The 21,888-nt window shown below is 42.3% G+C and overlaps 1 protein-coding gene and 1 long non-coding RNA gene across 4 annotated transcripts in view; one reads left to right on the top strand and one right to left on the bottom strand.

Annotated features, from left to right (window-relative positions):
- PDZRN3 (PDZ domain containing ring finger 3) overlaps nt 1-19,990 on the bottom strand; it is a 149,978-nt gene extending 129,988 nt beyond the window's left edge. Inside the window, exons 1-3 of the mRNA XM_030043762.1 lie at nt 19,274-19,990; nt 12,915-13,001; nt 11,663-11,770 (exon numbers count right to left, since the gene is read on the bottom strand). Coding sequence (XP_029899622.1) covers nt 11,663-11,770; nt 12,915-13,001; nt 19,274-19,990 — 912 coding nt within the window. The remainder of the gene's footprint in view (nt 1-11,662; nt 11,771-12,914; nt 13,002-19,273) is intronic.
- LOC115353813 overlaps nt 19,811-21,888 on the top strand; it is a 217,389-nt gene continuing 215,311 nt past the window's right edge. For 2 of the 3 annotated variants that reach the window (XR_005930958.1, XR_003927708.2), the window contains exon 1: nt 20,397-20,529. This is a non-coding gene — a long non-coding RNA (uncharacterized LOC115353813). Of the gene's footprint in view, nt 20,025-20,396; nt 20,530-21,888 lie in introns of those variants that run through there. The other variant, XR_005930957.1, reaches the window with a different exon arrangement.

Consider the following 21,888-nt stretch of genomic DNA (forward strand, 5'->3'; position numbering starts at 1 on the left):
CTTCTTCTTTGCAAGAAATTTGCATCAGAAAAAAGCACTGGACAGAAAGGGGGTTATTTGTTCTTAGGTTTCAGCAAATGATTATAAACTTTCACACATAGTACATATTTACACACCTATAAGTTCATCAGACATTTCTTAAAAAAAAAAAAGTGCTTAAAAGTTTGTGTGAGAACTGTGGCAAAAGGAAGTAATTGTAAAAATGCAACATAACTGCACTGGTGTGTCTACCCCAGCAGCCGCTCTGCTCAGCAGACAGGCTGTTTTGCGCAGGGTTCCTGGTGGCTTTGGTTTAAAGCCATGCACTTAGCCATGTTTAATTCAACAGGTTCGACTGCACCTTCATGTAGAACAACATGCCATCTGCTTACACATCAATCCCACCTTTGTCTTTTTACACAAAGTAGTACTTAGTCTGCATCAGCAGTATTACAGAAGAAAAAATTTCCTTTTTTGCTAGAGGGAAAAGCAATTAGCCAGAAAACAATGGTGCATCTCCACATGCCACACAGGAAGAATAATTTAAACTTCCAACTGCTCTGTGTTTGCAGATCAGGTTAGATACTCTGGGATTTCCAGTGAATTAAATGGGACCTGGTCTGAGCCAACAGTCTGTTCAGTTTACATGTGGTATGGCCATAGGAGTCTTTTCTTTCTCACCATGACCCTCTCCTTGTCAAACCACAATGTATCTCCATCCAAAAGCATATTCTCAGAAATGTTGTAAGCCCTAAACCCCCCACAATTTCAGCAACAAAATATTTCTTTGATCATCTTGAATATTATCTTTTGTCTGTGACATGGTTTCTTATTGATAAACAGTAATAGAGTTTGAAGTAGCAAAAATAAAAATAATCACCCTATTCACATAACTCATGAAAGCCCTACCTAGAGCCCATTACTATCTACAGTCAGATTTTGGTCTTAGAAGGAGAGAACTGTTAAAAGAAAGAAGAAAAAGATTTTTGTTTGGAAATTGAGAGAAATATATTTCAGAGAACGTTGTAAGGGTGGAGATCAGATGATCTCTTTGTGTGTTTCTTTATGAGGAAAAAGAAGTTATGCAATTCCAAGCAGTCATGTGGTATGGCAGCTGCTAAAGTTACTGCTAATTTTTATTAGAGCTGGCCAGAGCCAGAAAAAGGTCTGCTTTATAAGCAAGACCTTTTAAGAAATAAACTAAATCTTCCTGAGCTAGGAAGCCTGCAGAACTGAGAGAAGAAGAAAAAATAGCACTAAAGAGTTCTCTTCCCCTGGCCCCCCAGTGATTCAGGAAACATTTTCACTGTCCCTTCCTGTTGCCTATTTCTTTCTCATATTCATCCAATCAATCAGACATACATATAATATTTACTAGTTCTCAGCTCAAATTCCTGCTCAACCCCATGGCCCAAAAGGACTCTTCACATGCACAATGTGCATGTGCTTTTATTCACCCAAGGAAGAAACGTGGCCCTGGGCTACAGGCTTTGGTTGACCCTGCTGTGAGCAAGGGACTTGGAAAGGAGATCTCCAGAGGTCCTCTCCAACCTTGGCCATTTGGTGATCCTGTGAAACATTTAATGATTTTACTCTACTTGTTAAACTTGAAGATAGCATTTAAAAACTACCAATATCCTTGTGACATTTTACAGGACTGAGCATGTGTGGCTCATGTCTTTGAAAATTTGTGCATAAATTAAATTGGATCCTGAGCCAAGCTTGATCACCAAAGTGGTTGCTTTCAGCGTTGCACACTTTTGTGTGCTTCAAAGTTATGTGGATGATGGCAAAAAATAAAGAATAAAGGCAAGTACTTCCAGAAAAAATTCACTACACTAAAGAGACCAGTCATGACTCTTCGAATGTCATCTAAACTCAGTTTAAAGAGGATTAATTCTGTACTGCTAAGTGGAGCATATAATTAAGCTGTAGATACTATACTGGGGTTAGGGATGATAACCGTGTCAGTGTAAAAGGGTATATAAGAGGAGCCTGCTGTAGGCTACACTATTCCTGAGACCCATAGGTCAAATCCTACAATAGAGGCTATATAAATTAATGATTTTTTTTTTTTTTTAAAAGATCATTTTGACACCAGGCTTCAGCAGACTATTAAAAAGGGGCTTGCACCAACAAAAGATACTGTTTCCCATATTCTGGCTCTTTTTTTTTTTTTTTTTTTTTTCCACCTGCTTCACACAACTGAGGTACATTTAATGCATAATTTAAGTTGCAGATAAGATGCTTGCACAGTTTGCACTATTTGGGAATTGCATGGCCCAGAGCACAGTAATCACCTAGTCCCTCACAAAACAAATGTCTCCTGTCAAGTACACAGTGATGGGATTTGTGTCTCTACCATCTAGTGATCTACCCGTACAGCCTGTTTGTACCACTCCTCCTTCCACTTGTAACAAATCCTTTCCTTTTTTGATGTATTACTCCCCCACCCAGTCTTTAAAACGCAAATTCTGCTTTCAGAGGTAAATTCCCTTTACAGATGTAAGACTTCACAGATAGAAGCTTCTTTAAAAATGTTACACTGTTATATGAAAGCTAACATAATACAAATTTACTTTGGATACTAAAATGCATAATAAAGTCTTCAAAGCAACAACTTAAACACTGTTCTCATTTAAAAGCCCCAGTGCTGAAGCAAAAAATTCTCAACTACTATTATTGTCAGCCCAGTACTATTTGTATTTATGAGAGTCTAAAAACTTTATAAATCCTGTAGTTGCGCTTTGTAGTGGAACATAAAATAGTAAAGTTACTGTTTTAAAATTTATCAAAACATCATGCCTAAAGTAAAGAAGCGGTCAACAATGTTGGAATTAATTTCACAATGCTGATAAGTTGTCACCTCTTAGTGTTTAAAGCACAGAACTGCAGTTAATTGTGAACAGCTTCCAATTTTTCATAGTGTAAAGAATCAATTAATTAGGCAAAGGAAAAAGCCTTATGTATGAGAGAGAATATGAATCTAATGCCATTATTGCTATACAATTTGATATAGTAAATTTGATCAACTTCTAATTGAGCAATCTCATTTTCCATGTTTTCCTGTTCGTAATGTTTCATGTCTTATCATAAAGTAATATTTGGCAATTTTGGAAAAAACAAGCAAAAAACCCCATACCCAATATTGGAATGTATTTTGTTTACTATCAGGCAGTAAAACCTTATTTGTCTTAAAAACTACAAATACCACTAATGAGAAGTGACTTTGTATTATATTTCTTACTAGAACAGGTTCCAGGATTTCATTTCAGTTTCCATATTTTGTGTGTGAAAAAAAGATTACATACTGTTGTGAAGAAAGCAGAAGTAAGGCACTCATGGCAAGCAGGTCTCTGCATGCCACGCTCTTGTTCTGAAGAAAAATCCCACCACTAGAATAAACACGGTTTGAGCTGCAGGATAAGGATTCAGGATCCCCAGAAAGATCTGGTCACTGACACATTCAGTATTTTTCACATTTGCTGAACAAATTCCATTTTTATTTCCAAAGGAAAAGTTATGCAAATTTTACTCAAGTGCATTTTGAATAGCAATAGTCTGAACTTATTCTTTTTGTTAGTTAATTTGCACTTACTTTATGCATATCTTTTAGTACAACTGACATGGTAATGTACCGCATATGTACTAAATTAAGGATGATTGTGCCTGATTGCCCAATTATTATGATACACACAAAATGTGTGAAAACAGTTGATAGGACATTCTGTGTGTTTTCTCTAAAAAGACACAGTGCATTCACAATCTAAAAATAAAATCTAAACAGTTAATCATAATGGTTTGGCTTCAGATGTGGAAAACTGAACAGGAGATGATTTAAAATGCAAGGAATTGTACCACATGTGAAAAGAAGATTAAATCGTCCCATTGTTATATGCTCTATATGCATCCTTTTAAAAAAAAGTATTTGTTGGAGTCTGACACATTTCTCTCTGATTAGCTACAGAGAACATGAAACAGCTATTTTTCACTCTTTGAAAGAGAAATAATTCACAAAACCAAAATCTAGATTTCTCAGGTGGTTTGTATTTTCCCTTCATCACAAGCATCACAGCCATGGGCTGATCTGCAGCATCGTGATTGCTCCTGTAGCCCACGAGGTGACACACCAGGCTTGTCCTCGAGCGCAGGACAACCTTCCCACCACGCCAGTCGAAGGAGAGAACGACCTCCGTTTGCCTCGGCACTGAACAGCCTGGCAAAAGGCAGGCCAGGCACTGATCGATAGCTGTTTTATCAAGATAATTAGCATGGATTGGTTTACCAGAAAATGGTAAACACAGCTGAGGGAGAATGGATGAGATATTTCATGAGCTATGTGATCAGGCAATACATGTGGCAACTGAGCAAGTCCCTTGCTTAATGTGAGATTTGACAGGCCTGGAAATTATCAAAGTGGTTTGCATTTCCGTTCCAAGTCCTGTTCCTTGTGGTACCAAACAAGTTAATAACCACATCAAAGAGAAAAAACTTTTCGGGGCAGGGCATGTGCTATATAATCTGTGACTTTCACTGTTTTTTTAAAGCATTATAAAATGCTATCCTATCAGCAGAATTTTTCTCCCACTTTTTCCATCCCTATAGTCATGAAAAGTTTGATGCAAGAGAATCTGACCTGGCAAGTATATTCTTCATTATTGCTTCTCCTTTTTCTCAAGAGCAATTTCCCATTTAACCATGCAATTCCAACACAAACATGAACAACATTATTTAATTTCTCTGCAAGGACTGTGGATGCTACATCCCAGCTCACCCCAGCTGCAATCCCAGGCTTTCACCCTCTGCAGCCATTTCCCTGTAATAGGGACACCAAAGGGTTTCCATGGGGTACAGCTGTCTGTAGGGAGTAGCACGTGAGAGGAATAGGGATTGTAGGTTATTCCCAGAGGAAAAAGGAGAATGGGGCTGTCAGGAGAAAATGCTGATGAAGTGAGGAAGTGTCAAAGAGCAGCAGCAAAGTCGCAGGTGAAACAAATATTGTGGAAAGCCGAGCAGCTCTGGGAACCGCCAGCAGGTAGGTGCAAGTGTGGTGTCCTGGGGCTCGGAGAAGACTCACTGCTGGAAGAGCCTCTGAATGAGACCAGTTCCAACAACAGGCTCTAGGCTTATCCTGTGTCCAATTAACTTATAAGTAGTTTGTATCAAACTGGAATGGCTGCAGCCACTCTGCACATATGTGAGGAACAAGGACAAAATCCTACAGTTAAACCGTTTCCCCCCCCAAATTCAGTGTGAACAGGGCAGAGCTGCATGAGGGGTGCCCAGGCACCCCAGCAGCATTTGTCTTCTGGGTCGAGCTAAAGATTTCCACTGGTAATAGGTAGCTTCTTCACAAATATAACTGCAGCACCTTTCAAGAAAAAGGGTATTCCTCTGAATTCCACTAGTGGTAATTATTTTCTCTGATTTGTGCCCAGTTGCCATGACCCCCATCTCAAGAGCACCAAAGGTTTTACACCAAAGGACAGATTTTACATTAGCTAAAGACTGATACTGGGTTGTTTTCAAGCAGACTGTGTTAGCAAGGAAAGCAAGAGCAGAGGGAAGTGCAGGGGGAGAAGGGACAGAGACATCATAATCCCATTAATTTAAGAAGTGTTACACATAAGGGATCTATTCCGGAGTTTAGAGAGCTTTTTTGGATAATTTAATTACCTCTTTTTCATTCAGCATGCCCTTGAGAGCAATATTCTAAGCTTCCACGGATTCAAAATGCCCACATTATGCTTAGGGTCAACATGCTGTAGACTTCTATTAAAAAGAAGAAACAATAAGATGGTGCAGAAATTTGAGGGGAATTCATGGAGGACCTTTTCAAAAGTTGCAGCATGGAATGTGCTTATAACTTGAGCTCTGCAGTCTACTAAGCAGTGAAGAGGAAGAGACTGTAGGTCCATAATACTAGAAACAAGATTGCTTGCTTTGTTTGCAACGCTTTTATTTTCATCCCATCCAACTTATTTTTCTTTTTTGTTTGTGGGAAGGACAATAGTACAGTATTTAGTGTAAAAATCCTGTTATACCTCTTTGGTTCATTTTCTTTTTGTTGTCTGGCTCATTCCCCTGCTTCCCCACCTCCCTGCCACAGCTTAGACTGTAGCGCTGGTATGAAATCAGGCAAATAAATTTATGAGAGGAAAAAATGCAGTGATAACCAAGGCTGCCTGCTTTCATTTACATTTTTCTCTTAAGGTTGTTATTATTCCCTTTTGACTAAGCTGCGGGATCTATGTTTTAGCACTGGCATGATGCTGCTTTGTAAGATACCATTAACAGATATGGACAAAGGCCTTGGAAAGTTTTCTAGGAGTATAAACTCTAAAAAAAGCTGACTCCGCTATAGCTGTACTCACTGCCCCGTTGTGTTCGCTCTCCACAAATATTCTAATGTGCTTGCGCGTCCTGGCAGGAACTTGAACAGCCGATTTTAAGTCACTGTCTGAAAATGTTTTTTTCTAGAAAATTAATTCCTAAGTGTATGTAGCTGCACAGTAAATCTTGTTTGCAGAGCTGAACTCTTCCATTCACGACAATGAAAAAATGCTGTTTAACCTATACGCTTGGCAGAGTTCAGCTAGTGCTAGCTGTAAGTTTTCTGTAAGTAGCTATAGGCTTAGGTTTATCCTACTAAAGCTGGCATAATTTTAAAAAGTGCTCACCAGCAAATGAGAAATTGAAGGCCGTGTTCAGTTAATAATTTTATTTACTGATCATTTGTGGAAGTCTCCTGTGAGCTGTCTGTGAGCGGTGATAAGCGAACAGGGCACACAGGCTTGAGACAACTGCGTACTGACAAGAAAGCCAGACTGGCAATACACTGAACCCTTTCAGCCCAGAGACTCAGCCTTGTGGAGAAACTAGACCCCATCACACACTAGCAGACCACATGAAATGTTTCTTCATTTATTCGTTCACTCAATTTTGAAGCCATCCTTGCCTCAGCAGCAGGTCTTTCTTAGCACGTATGTGTCATTGACAGGGAAAGGTATGCCACGTGCTTGCCAGAGCATTCTTTCTTGCCATTGCTGCATGGCTGATGTACTTTCTCTGCTGGTTTGACTTTTCAGAGTCCATGTTTTTAACACCGCTACCAAATTAATTTTGCTGAAAGCTACCTAGCCACCCCATGTGAGCAGAAAGTGGCTCTGCCAAAACAGTGCACTTACCACAGGGTGAACAGGGAACCGAAAGCAAATCGCAAATTTTGTTTGTACATATACAGTAGAAGATTTGCTAAAAAGTTTCATTGTTCTTATGTGTAATCTGTGAAGAAATCCACGTAATGGAAAAGCAGCCTATAATTTGTAGCAAATGAGGGTGCTTTGGGGAAAATCAATCAAATGCACTAAGACGTGTTCTCAACTCCTAAACTAATGATCCTTCCTGTGAGCAGCATGAAACACTGGGCAAGTCCCAGGTGGCATAAATCCTCAAGGTCTCAGTGGAGCTGTGACAGTTTATACTACCTCAACAGTACCCTAATTGTGCTTAAAACTATTTAAGGTGGCAAGCAGTCAGCATTTCAAAAGCCTCCTTCTTTCTAAGCAGTCCTGAAGCTAAACAAACTGAAGTTTACTAGTTAGTGAGAAGAGAATGCCATATTTAATTTATAATCTTTCAGAGCTGATGTGCTTAAAAATAAAAACTCTGAAAATCTAATTTTGTCTTAAGAAATGCCAAGCAGCTGTGTAGAGGAGGCATTCATGGCTGGGACTTGAACCAACTTCTGTTAAGAGAGGAAATTAGGACCATTTTGTTACCCTGACAAAAATGAAATCTATGAGAACAGTAATTCCTTTGCATAAAAATCAATAGTTTCAGCATGTTTTTAACGTGGCAATTTGCTACGGAACATCTTAACAACAATTCAGTAAATCACTAGTGCTGCATTAAATCAGCTGCTTGCTTTTAACGTATAAGTACAGAACTGCATGAAAAACATGTAGTCAAACCAGAGGAAATCTCGTAGTATCATTACTTCCTCACTTCTAAAGTAATGGTGAAAGATCTGAAAAGAGATATAGGTAAGAAGCATTGGTTTACACAGAACAGTTACACACAGACCAAGATCCAAGTCTTTAACCCTAATCTGACAAGAACTTCTAACAGTTATTTCCCAGTTATATACCTAGATTACCCATTTGCAAAGTAAGGAAAATATTATTAAACAGTGAGGGGAAATAATTAAGCAGTTAATAGCCACAACGCAATCTTCATAGTCCTATGTAAGCACTAAATATCATTATTTAACAGATTCTGTAAAACAAAATACAAGGGGAAAAGAGTATTTCTGTATTTCTGTCAAGTGCTGCTTTGAAGACTGAGTAGCACAGACCATGCAACATGCATGTTGATGTATGTCACTTAACAGTAGAAACATGTACTTCACAGTGGCATTAATTATGTCAATGATATACAAAGGGCCAAAAAATTGCTTTTACAGAATATTCAAGACTATTTTTAAACCTGATTAACTGCTTTGCATTTAACCTTCTAAAAGATGCAGAACAGGAAATCCAAATCCAAATTGCATAAGGAAAATATGTTTACAAATTATCTCTGACGTAATTTAAAGTTTATCTCCATATCAATTTGTCAGGACATAGAATTTGCAAGCAAGTATCAATATAACAATGCATTTGCTATCAGCTATAAACAGTACTATGTACGTGTCTATGTTTTACACTGCCTAATCCCTGCTCAGTAATAAGAAATGTTGTGACAGTTCTGAAAATGAGAAATGACACTCGTATTTTATGTGCTCCAGAACGCATCCACCAGAAGATCCATAGCAAAGGAACATTTTCCAAAAGGAAATCAAATAATTTATGTTTTACTTCATTGTAAATTCTCTGTGATGGATGCTGGACTTAATTCTAGAGATGTTATGCTCAGTGGCTTATATTAGAATGAGAGTTCTTTGTGAAAGAGTTTATTTAAAATCATGCTGGTGATACATAAAACCTTAATACTGAATTGAACAAGTCAAGTTCTAGATAGCTAAATTCAGTTCTAGATAGTTAAGTTACCATGTTTCTTTTTCATTTTTCATACTTTTGAAAGCAAATGTGACCTGCTAAGATGCTCTACTCTCTATGCCAAGTTCCATCTGAGTCCTCCAGCTGTGTCCTGCCAGTTACAGCTAAATCTGTAAATGATTTTTCAGCCAAACTGTCAAATCAAAACTTTGGCAGTATGAAGGTTATAAAAAAAAAATTGCCTCTACAAGGACACTATCACTGGACATTACCTAATTTTCATCTAGATAATTTACAGGATATTTCAATTATCTAAGATAATTGGATATTAGTATGATAAAGCTCACTTAGATGCCTTGATGCAGTATCCCCTGCAGGAGGTATCTCCTTTTTTCCTTAACCCAGACTAGTGTTAGATATAGTGCATTAAATAGAAATTGCAGAGAATACAGAATGAAACAGCTGCTTTCAGGAGCTGATGTCCATGCTACATGTATTTTGAGGGCTCAATATTAGAGCACTTCAGTCTTGTTCTGTGAACTGGATGTCTGTAGTGTCTGGGGTGCATTAAATAAATTAATTTTATCTAAAAAAAATGCAGTCATTACACCTGGAGTCTACTCCACAATGGGAATCAAACTGCATTAGGTGGGCACCATTCAGAGACTTGCTTCAACAAGACACTCCTAATCCAAACTCAGATGCTGATGTGGAGGTACCCAAAGTCAACTCTTGGGAAGCAATGTGCTATATTTTCATCAGCATTTTGCATATATTTAGAGGTGAGAAGAGTGAATATGAAAATGAGTTTGTGGTCAGCACAACAAAGACTTGTCAACACATGGGTTCCTGCTACCCTTGGTGCGTTATAAATACAACAAATTGCTCTAGTGTCTTTCTTCAAGGGTTTTGTCTTATGTGAAAATAGAACTTGAAAAGACCCTGCACAAACACTGCTCACATAGGCATGATGCCACTCAGGGAGGAGACACAGCCAAGAAGTACAGCAGAAAAGCTCACCCAGCCTGTCTTCAACTGTGTACTTCTCAGGTTCTTAGTGCGTGTCCAGTATGACAGTATTTAGTTGCTTGGCCTGGACTGCGCTAATGTTGCCAAATGCTAATCTTGTGGAGAAATGGAGCAGTAAGGCGGGAGTAAAAAACGAAAGAGAACACCCCACCCCCCCTGACAAAAGAACCACAAAATCAGTAAGGAGGGAGGTCCCTTGCAACAGAGAGCAGACGCTGCAGAGCCCACGGAGGTTAGCTGCTCTTGTCCCTGTGAGGTTAGCTGCCCTTGTCCCTGTGCCGTGAGCAAGGGTGACTTCTACAGACAAGTGCCGTATGACTGCAATTACAGACTGAGTTACAGTGCTTACGCTCAAGGAGACTGAACCGGGCTTGCACAGAGAGGCTAGGACATTTCCTAACTTTGGGGTATTTGATTTTCCAAAGTTTTGGTTTTCATACAGTTGTTTGGTTTATGTGACTATGTAGTACTTCAGAAACGGATGTCAGCTTTTCAAATATGCTTTGGGGAAATACATGCTTATGGGAAAATTTTCAGTTCAAACAAAATTGCATAGCTCTCAAAATTGTCCAGACCTTTTCGCAATTATATTACATCATATATATAGTTTAAGCAACCCTGGATCATTTCACAGCTCAGCTTCTTATCTTTTTATAGTTCTGCTACTGTGGCTCCATTCTTTCCCATATGAAGAAACTTAATTAATATTTTATATCCTTACTAAATTGTGAATACAATTTACCATAACAGTACAGAAAATAGCAAATACACATTGTTCCCCGCCAACAGAAAATCCTTAACAGCTGTTTATTGCTCATTTGCAAAACATAAGAGCAGTGGAATTCCATTACTTAGAGAAACTGGCTGTTCCATGATATCCTTGGCAACAAACACCGCACTTATCTTTTTGAACAATAGACTCTCAAAGTTTCTCCAGCTTACAAAAATAAGACAGTGAAGAATACTTTTTCTTAACTGTAAAATGCTAAACAATGGGAACTGACTCACAATCAGCTGCATTTTGTTTCATGGAAACTAACCCTTTTCTCTCTCTGAAAAAGAAATTTGCTCGCTGCAAATTGCGAGAAATGTTTCAAGCAACCATCTCTTTCACAGGAAGGACTTTTTATTGAGGTCAAGACTTTGGCAAAATGAGAAGAAATTCAGACTGCAATCTGAGTAATATAAGAACTTACAAACAACATTAAGGGAGTTACTCAGGTTTATAATAAACCATACTGAAACTGCAGAGCGGATTTTTTTCTAACTGTTCAAAACTTGGTCTTAAATACCAAGAAAAATAAAATCATGGTTTACACCACAGATATTTCACATATGGTTTTAACTAAATAACTTAAAAGTTTCCAATAGCTTTAAAAAGAAATATCTATGGCATACCAGATAGATGCTAGATCCTCAGGAAGTCAGGACATGCACATACCATCCATAATCTGGTTTCTATATTTAGGTAAGAACTATACCTAAAGCCATGAAGGTCAGCACTGAATCAAGTCAAGCATATTTTAACAGACGTGTCTTCTAGACAGTGTTTACCACAGTACATTTCTCCTAAACCCACACTAAACATCATGCCATCTGAAGACCTGAGATGGAACTCGCACTATTAAAAGAGACTGGACAGTGTATTCACATACCTCAATAATCCTGTCATGAATTTGTAGCCCTCCTTCCTTAGCAGCAGGCCCTGTGTCAACTATTTTTGATACAAAAATTCCTTCGCTGGATGAACCATCTTGATTGTCCTTTAAGGGCGAAAAAAAAAAAAAAAAAATTGTACCTTGAAGTAACTCTTAATTTGCCCTCAGCTAAAACTTGTCCATGTCACAACTGTGCATGTAATTTGAAAGAAATATTCTTATTGATGTCTTAATATGGAATTACTTTGTGCTAATGAGAACACCCGATACTGCCATTTTGAAAGATTAAACAACCAGGAATGGAACTCCATCAGGTACATTAGTTGCACGATAATAATTTTCCTCTGACTTAGGCCAGCTCAGTAGTAATTGTCGTTACAATTATTCTTAATGTAAAATCCAGTGAGATGGCAGCCTGCTTGCACATCAAACATAAGACAACAGTGCATTTTTATTTTTAGTTGCACAGCTCTTCCTCTGGAGGCTTAAATATAAAACCATGAAAAACAACTTATACCTAACAAGGTATTTTCATATTCCTGTGTATTGTGTCACCAGCTTCTACCAGCGCAGAACAACGTCTCAGAAAATTGAAAAACTCTAACTATAAAGAAAGAATAACTTTCAAGTGAATTTACTAGGAATAAATCATGATTAATGTCAGATTTCTGAGCGGCCAAGAAGTAGTTCTGAATACTTTCTAAATTACTAGGACAAGGTATAATCCGCTCCTTGATCTAATTAAAGTCATATGCAGCAGCTCCAGCCAACAAGCATCCAGAAAAAAATACATTAGCGAGTGTATGGTGCAGGAAACATCTGCTGAAATCACAGAATTCAAAAGTAGGTTGTTACATCCCTTCACCTGCACAGAGTGCTGCTTAATCTCTGGTGGAAAGGAGAGTAAATAACATTTTCTTAATGAACTGTAAAGGGCCTAAAGCTGTAGGCCCTGAACCCGTGCAACATCTTGAAAGCAGTATGGTCTGGGAAAGACGGGTTTCACCATTTTGGGAATGACACTGCACCAATATTAGTGTTGTTAGCTGTGATGATGTGCATGAATAAACACGTTGTGAGAGAAAAGACAGTGTAGTTAAAAGACATCCGATACAAATCTGAATATAAGATTTGCTCTGAAAGAATCCCAAGAGAACCAAATGCTTGTCAGCAGCATTTTTCCTCTAAGTGTTGACCTACATGCTTTTCCCAACTGGAAAGGGCAAACATATTTTAACAATTAACATACCACGCATGGTCGGCCACCAATAATATTAAATCCAAGAGAGCCAGAGTCACGATGAAGCACGAGAGTCAGTGCTTTAGTTTCTTCACCCTATGAAGAACAGATAAACATATTCAAAACATTTGCGTGCATTGGTAAGTAGGATAAGATAATATTTCTATCCAGGTTTGTTGGGTTAATTTCTTATTTTCCTTCCCCCATGTAGTTTAGAGACAAACGTTTAGAACAACTTTGCAGGAGCAAAGTCAGCAGCTCCCAGCCTCCGTGCTCCAGCCACCCCACCGTTCTCCAGCAGCGCTTCTCTGTAAAACCCACCCTTTAAGATTTATGTGTATTTTTTATTGAGACCTTCAGTGAGACACTTAACAGCAACAGAAGATATTTATATGTAATACTGGTTCCTGCAACTACTTGACCTAGTCATATGTGATGTGTTATGTAAAATACTCCATGTTTCCAGTAGTCAAATTCTTGACTTTTCCAATGCTTGAGGGTGACTGAATCTTAGGACCGCATTTTTATGTTGCTTCTCTCTAGTGCTAGCTACATGACATTGTTTCAAACAGTATCAAACATGAAGTGTTATGCAACAGAAATTCTCTGGTGAGTTTCAGAAAACAGCATTAAACAAAACAGCTACAAATTTTGCAAAAGGCCTAGGATGCTATTCACAGTGCCTGCTATGAATAATTTTTTCTTTGGAATTTTAACACTAGCAAAACAGAAGTCTTCCATCATTGAAAATCATTATGTTAATTCCCCGAAATACGAAATTCTGCAGTCCTCTGCAGAAATTCTGTTCAGTCCTCTGATTGGACAAAAAATGTAGAACAAAGATAGACTGGAGGGACCTGTAGTATGTGGGGCACTGTGTAAACATTATCTGTTATCCTGTCCTCTTAGCCAGCTTGTTCCTAACTACACATACAAACTCATACAAAATGTCATTTATGACACAGTGATGCTACTTGGCTCTATTAACTTTCATTAAGACAAAAGTAAGTGCATGTGCTGTTAAAGACAACTAAATCCTCACAATGTACTAACTTCAATCTCAATCAAGTGGCTGTTATTTACAGCACAACACTATAAAACTATACAACAGACAACAGCAGAATACTACAAAAAGCCATTTGAATAACAATGGGGTTTTTTTTGGAAATCAGAATAGAATCGGTATGTTGTACATCTACAGATAGATATATATATATATATATATATATGAACCTTGCTACCTCCAAGATCTTTTTCTTTGTTTTATCCAAAGGGTGAAAAAGTTATGAACACAAAAAAGTTTGAGGAAGTTATCTTACAAGTCTGGTTTTCATAACCAATTAATGACAAAAATTACAACAGTTACATTGTAATTCGCTGCAGATGTTTTTAGTTTGTCCATTTTTCTTCTAACATGTCAATTTGAAGTTGTCAATCAAATATTAATGTCTATTAAACTCATAAAAAATGTCAAAGTAATCCCGGATTACTGAATTACTCCTACAGATTTGGGGATGATAACAAAGCCCAATTCCCAGCCAGTGTAAACTGGCAGAGCTCCACTGACCGCATGCTCAGAGCTCCACCACAGGGGAGCTGCACCAACATACTCCACCTGAAAATTTGGTTTACAATTTTCATGTCAGTTTGCGATCATTATCTTTCCTGCAGGTTGAATAATAAATAGACTTGGACCTGATACAGAGAAACATGAATAAAGTCCAACTGGTTTTATCTGAATTTGCCTACACTCGGCATCAGTGAGAATCAGGTACCCAGAAGAGGACTGAAAAATGAAGTAAAGGCTATTTCCCTGCAATTCTTCAGACCCAGACCTCAGACAGGATTTCAAGGAACAAATTTCTAGTCCTGTGAGACCACTTTCACGGACTGATGGTTCAGGATTTGAAAGAAAAGGACATGCTAGCGCCACTGTTTACTTCCCCTATTATGCCTTTTTAAGAAGGCAAATCAATTAGGACAATCAAGAAACAATTACGACATTGCTCTCAAGACACTTTCAGTAATTAAAATCGAATGTTTTCATTAAAGCCTCCTTACGTGGCTATGATTTGATGCTTCTATACCCAGCAGAACAAGTATTAAAGCAGGTAAGTTTGAATGAGTCAAAAATTGGTGGGGGGGGAGGGGGGAAACGCCTAACGCAGTTTTTTGTAGGTACTCCTTGAAGAACATCCATGGGGTTTTAAAGAAACTTTCCAGCCAGTTCTGACGGATTTGTACACTGTCTCTATCTTCTCCGCAGCAACAGAGTCGTGTTACAGAGCACAACCCACATGCCACTGCAGAGTGCTAATCCCACCATCTGCGCAGAGCTGCCCCGGCACCAGGGAGGCAGCAGCACGTTTGCTTTAACGCTTGGTTACTTTTGCAGATTCATGTCTCAAGTCTTAACAATTTCTTTAACAACCTCCTTTGCTTCATAAGGAAGCCACGATGCAAATGATTTTCCCAGGGCTCTGCCTTTCTTTTCCCCCCTAACATGTCTCGCGTTCCAGCGAAACAATCATTAAACAGTGAGGTAACTGTGGAAATGCGGTGGCCAGCATCCAGCCCTGCCCCGTCATCTGGTTCGGCAGCAGACCTGATGGTTACTGGCATGTTGTACTCCCACAGCTGAACAGAACTCTTAAACATAATTCTTGAAATTACTGTACTTCCCAGCTGAGTAATGTGGAGCTAACAGACTGCCTGTCCCTTTAGCCATTGGAAGACTAATTTCTTTGGTAGTGCTGTGGCTAAGAAGGTCTGTCTTCGTTACAGGAGGCAGTTCAGCTCCTTGTTTACTGGCGAAAGGGCTGCCAGGACCAGCCCGGCAGATCCTGCTTGGGGACAGTCAGAGAAAAAAATATCATCTTGTTTTAAAGGATTTCATCTGGTTTTTATAGCACTAAAACTTGTGTTACCACCTCCACAGAGGTATTAAACCAGAGGTCCTAAATACCAGATCGTAAACTGGTTCCTGCGTGTCTGATACATTTACTGAAAGTCCGTCCCTGCCTTTGGTCGTCAGGACTGCAGAAGGGCTTCCACCGCGGGCTGCAGCCAGCACCATGAACTGCTTCTGATTCTCCCTTGCTCATTTCTTCCCAGAGGACTTTGACGGCTGTGTACATAAAGGAACGACCAGATCAGTTTATCAATAGGTGTGAACAGTGGTATGTTTCAGCAAGGATTAAGCATTGTTTGAATAGTATGAGGTTTTTCTTGATTATTTAGACTTTGAGGTTTCAGGATTGACATGACTGATCAAAGGAAATACTAATTTTGAGTAAGACACACCACCTTCCCCACCACTCCCTTCTCAAGCTCGTTCACAATAAGCCTCACCTCTTCCCACCAAGGAATAAATAGTCACTCTCTGAATAAACCTTCAAATTTGTCTTTTGGAATAAGCACAGATCAGACATCCAGTAAATGCACAGTAAAACTAAAATGCTCCCTCAGGGGCAAAGAATACACATGGAAAACACAACTGGAGTCACTTAAGGCACATCTATCTGTTTAAGGGACTTATTGTGAGATATTTACAGATGAGCGTATATATAAAATATAGGTATGGCAGTGTTATGAAACTCACTTCAGAAATGCGAGATGGAAGCACAGGAAAGCTATGTGGTTCATCGAGTATCACAAAGGAAGCCTATGCTAAGGCAAACCCAGACGTGGGTCTCCAAAGCTGCTGAAAAAGTTTGCAGCAGCCAAAAGACCACAAACTTGGGCCTTTCATGAATGGCGTAATGTCCTTCAACATCTTATTTCCCCTTTAACTAAGCATTTAAACAGAACTGTACATGGGCATTTCTTCTGTTTTGACTTAGAGGGCATATCATCTGATTTATTCCAGATTGGTTCTACATCTGTAGCAACAAGAAACCATCAAGCAGGGAAGTCAGAAGATCCTTTTTCTTCATCTCCTGAGGAGCCAGAACATCCTACAGTAAGTTCTGCAATCACCACATCTAACTTACGAATCCAGTTTGTTAGTGCTAGGCCTGCTTGTGTTTTAACATAGACTGAACAATTACGTGTTATAACAAAATACGTGAAATATGAATAATGATCATAACTAAATAATGATAGCAAAGGCGCTGCATGCTTTGAATACGCAATTGCTTCTGAAATTGAAATCAGTTATTCCATGTTATCATACACGTAATCCATGTTTTCAGGGACCTAATCCTTAGGCAAGTATGTACGCCCTGCTGAGTGTTACAATCTGCATCGCACGCTGCACAGCCTATGCTTGCCTCTCTGAGAAAATAACCCCAGAGTAAAAACTTGGAAGCGTGCCACAGCCCCAAATTGGTAAAGCATCCCCTGTGCTAGGTGATTACCATGGGTCTTTTAAAAAACTCTCTAGTGCACAAAGATGCAAGTTTCCTGATTGTACTTCTTTGGGAGCTGGGCAGACTAAAGCTGTTAGTACTGGAAAGCTGCCCAAAATGCTGTGAAAGACATGTAATTGATTGACCGCTAGACCACAAGTCTGTGGTGACATGACACCTTCCAGCTTTCTTCAGATTAGGCGCTGCTTCAGAAAACTGTATAACAGCCTTTTGTAATATGGCTGAAAACAAGCACAGTCGACTTGGCCAGCTGTATCCATAAATTTGATAAAAAGTCTTGCTGGGAGCTATGTACCATGCACATCTACAACTATCTGAAGTAGTGTCTTTCATGCTGATAGCAGCTCACTACACTTTACAGAGCTAAATAAAATGCAAAACCAACATTATCAACACTAGCCACAAAGAAAAGAAGGAGGGGCAGTGTGAGAATAAAGGTGTGCTGTTGGGATCAGATCAGAGACGAGGTCGAGATCCAGCAAGATGATTTCCGACAGCAGGAGTGTATGGAGGGCTTTCCTATCATCAGGAACGCGAGAGGGAGCAGAGGCAGCTGTGTGCTAAGCTGCAGGAGCAGAAAGCTCTGCAGCATGCCACTGCAAAGTACAGGGGGCTGTAGGAAAAGGAGGAGAGAGAACTGTCCTGAATCTTGACACGAATGTGGACCCCCGATTTATTTTAATAGTTTTACTAAGATTTTAACCAGCACCACGCCCAGTAGTGCCAGAAGTTAGAAGAGTACACGTAGTATTAAAATATTCTGGTTTGAGTTAGCAAAACATGGTGGGTTTTTTTGTCCTGGATTTCTAAAAGGAAAAAAAGGAAAAAAAAAAAGAAAAAATGAGAGATTCTAACGTGAAGTTACACAGCTTTTAGAGCCTCAACATTACCAAAGGTGTGAATACAGATGTTTGACAGTTTTGAACAGTTTAATACTGCTGTGTCTGTGGTAGCACATTCCAGGTCACAGGGAGGACTTTGAATGTCTTCATTTAAAAGATAATTGGCTTCTGGGGCTTCCCTCGCTGGGGAGCCTCATTCCAATTAAAACTTAGGGATTGTTGTAGTTCTGGCTTTTGATTCTGGTAATTTTATAAATGGTCTGATTTTGAGGGGTGGAAGTCAAGTTAATTTTTCTCCTCCTAAATTGAGCTTTTAAAGAACCCTGTGTGACTCTGGGAAAAAAAACGCGAGTACGGAGCTGACGCCTCGTATGTGGACACGGATGTTACAAAGATGATGGCTTGGGATCATGAAATAGCTGGCAAGGTGTCCGAGTTGCGTAACAGTTAATCCTAAAGCCCGCGTTTTGGAGGAAGCCATATTCTGGGGCGCGAGGTGAGCTAAGGGTCTGGAAAGCATTGGGTCACAACAGCCTCTTCCAATTCACTCCGCTTTGTGTTACTCCTGGGAGTCCATTTCTGGTGGTTTAATACCATTTCCAGCCCTGGAAATTCCAATTTTTGCCGTTTCGAGGTTTCTTCGGGGAGTGAACCAAGGAAAAAAAAAAAAGAATCACAGTAACGCCGCCACCTTGGTATTTTGATGTGTGAGTTGCCATATGGGGTCCAGATACCAACGATGGTCACACGAGAAAAAAAAAAAAAAAAAAAGACATCTACGCAAACCGGTACATGACGGCTCCTGAAAGCCAAAGCTCAGATATTTCAAAGGCTCTGGGGGCCGGGCGGGCTCCGCGGGACAACTCCCGCTCACCCACAGCGGCCACCCCCCCCCCGGGGCCGGGCGGGCAGAGCCCTCTCAGGGCCGAGGGCGCCGCGGGTGGGTGGGTGGTGTCCCCCCCCGCCCGCCGCCGCCCCTTTTTCCTCAGAAACCCGCCGAGAGACGGGCGGGAACGTCTCTCCCGCCCGGCCGAGCCCGACGCCGCTGCTGAGGGGCGCCTGAGGAGGGCGGGGGCCGGGACCACGCCGGCTCCCTCCTTCCCTCTTCCCGCCAGCGGGGAAGCCTCTCCCCGGCGGGCACGCGGCGGCCGCTTACCTTGCCGGGTGAGGCGGCGCGGGCGCGGGCCAGGGCGTCGAGGCGGGCGCTGTACTGCGTGAAGCGCTTCTGGTATCGCAGCGCCGTCACCTGCAGCTCCAGCTGCGCCGCCGCCAGTCGCGACAGCAACGACTGCTCCCGCTTGCCGGCTCGCAACGCCTCCTTCTTCAGCGCCTTCTCCAGCGCCGCCGCCCGCGCCTGCAGCGCGGCTCCGTGGGCGCGGAGGGCGCGGAGGCAGCCGTGTCCGCCGGCCCGGCGCTCGCCGTGGGTGAGCATCAAGCCGCAGCCCTGCTCGCAGAGGCCGGCGGGCCGCGCCTCGCAGCGCTCCCGCATGTGAACCTCCACGTCGCGGAGGTTGAGCACCTGGCGGCAGCCGCGGTTGCGGCACTTGGCGGGGGAGAAGTCGCAGGTCTCGGCGTGCTCGCCCAGGTGTTGCAGCGGCACCACCGCCTCGCAGCCCCGCGCGTGGTTGTCGCACTTGATGTCCAGCTTGAGGATGAGGCTCTTCAGGGGCAGGACGTGGTTGAGCTCCTTGGTGGAGATGCGCTGGCAGTTCACGGGGCAGCTGCCCTGCTGCACCACCCAGGGCAGCACGCAGCCGGCGCAGAAGACGTGGCCGCAGGGGGTGGTCAGCGGGTCCTCCAGAACTTTGTTGCACAGATTGCATTTGAAGTCGGGATCCACGTCCCCGTTGAAGCGATCCAGCTCGAACCCCATCCTCCTTCCGCTTTGCCAAAAACACGCGAAAAAGGTGTGTGTGGGGGGGGGGGATATAAAAAAGAAAAAAAAAGCCCAGCCAAAGTGACCCGAAGTGCGGAGACGCGCCGGGCGAGCCGCAAAACAGTAATAAATAAATACCCGCCCGCTACCCCCGCCGCCCGAGCAGGAGCTCCGGCCCCGAGCCCAGCCCGCAGCGGTGCCGGGAAGCCTCCGCGGCCGCTCTGTCCCCGCCGCTCCTGGGGAGGGACCGTCCGCCCCGGCCCCGCCGCCGCCGCGTCCCGCCAGTCCCGGCCCCTCCTCGCCCGCCGCCTGCGCAGAGCGCCGCCGCGCGCGGCCCGCCCCGGGGCCCGCCCCGGCCCCGCCCACCCGGGACGCCCCGGGGGTCCCCCCGCGGGTCCGCGGCGAGGGACAAGGGTGCCTTTGTTTCGGGGAGAGGAGGTCCGGGGGGGGGGGAGAGCGGAGTGGGCTCCGGTCTGGGTCCACCGTCCGCCCCCCCCCCCCCAACCCCCCCCCGCTCCCGCCCCGTGCGGTGGCAGGTAACCGGGGAGCCCGGGGATGGGGCGAAGGGGCGCGGGGCGGCGGGCGAGGTGTGCCTGAGGGGGGGGGGGGGGGCTTCCCGGTCGGGGGGAGGGTTGGCGAGCAGAAGGGACGGGCGGGATGCGGGGTGGGGTGCGGGGGGAAAGGGGACGGTCGTGGGGAAGCGGTGGGAGTGGAGGGGAGGGGGGGGGGGAGCTGTCGTCACGCTTAACGTGCGGCCGGTGACAGACGGGACGGCTCGCTCGAGGGAGGGTCGTGGGGCACGTTGGCTGGGGGACACGCCGAAGTGGGGGACTTTTGGGAAGGGAGCTGGGCTGGCTGAAATTCAGCTCCTCGGTGAGACACCCGTACGCTACCGAGGAGAAAAAAGTGCAAAGAGAACAGCCCGCCGGCGCTGCCTCTATCCCTGTGGAAAAGGGATCCGTTTTTCCTGCGTCTGCGTAGCCTCTTAATGTCCCATCAGTGCCACTTGGATGTAAGCGAGGGAGATCAGAAAAGGTTACCGCTTTTGATAATCTGTTTCTGCCTGGAGATGATTTAGAAGCACTCCGGAATATGCTATAAAAAGCTAGCCAGACCACACCTGAAGTACCAGACATAGCATTAGGCAAAAACAATTTCTCTTACAAGGCAGATACTCAAGTACTGAAAAAAGCAATAAAAGAGAACAGCTTTGTTCATTGTGGATGGTGGAGCAGAATTCTCACATGCGCTAAAGCCACGTACCAGCGCAGTTGTTCTTTTAAGGTGTTTTGCTTTACGGCAAAGTAGAAACCCAACTAGAAACTTCGGTTTCAAATGACCTTTAGTATATGCCTGTTATATCACGGTAAAATGATTTTCTGAACGTCTGGGATGATTGTTTGTCTGTTAGCGACCTTTAGAAAGTAACAGACTAGTGGCTACACGACTATGTTCCCAATTCAGTCTCAGTCAAGTAGTTTTTAGTATTAAGGGTTTTCACTTCTCAGATACGAATTCCATCTGTAGTGCTCATTTCATTCTCATTATTAATGTTCCATAAAGCTTAAGGTTGCTTTTGGCTGCGTACATCGCCCTACTGAAGAAAGCGTGCATCACATATTCAGGGTTATATACCTAGCTAAGGGATTTTTTACAGATTTGTTCCTTTTTAAGCAAAAAAAAAGTGGAAAAAAAAAAAGATGTAATATAGGACTGTGCACGTAGGTTTTCCGTTAACTCCATCTGAAGGTCATGCGCAGTACAGGGCCATGGTGATAAAGTCTAATTAATTCATTTATGTTACTTTCTGACTATTCTTTTTGCTCTATAGTAGCGATTCCCACAATTTCTTCTTGTGCTTCACTGCTTTTTTTCCTCTTCCTCCCCTTTCTCAT

The sequence above is a fragment of the Aquila chrysaetos genome, chromosome 20 (assembly GCF_900496995.4).
Source record: "Aquila chrysaetos chrysaetos chromosome 20, bAquChr1.4, whole genome shotgun sequence".
Taxonomy (NCBI): Eukaryota; Metazoa; Chordata; class Aves; order Accipitriformes; family Accipitridae; genus Aquila; species Aquila chrysaetos.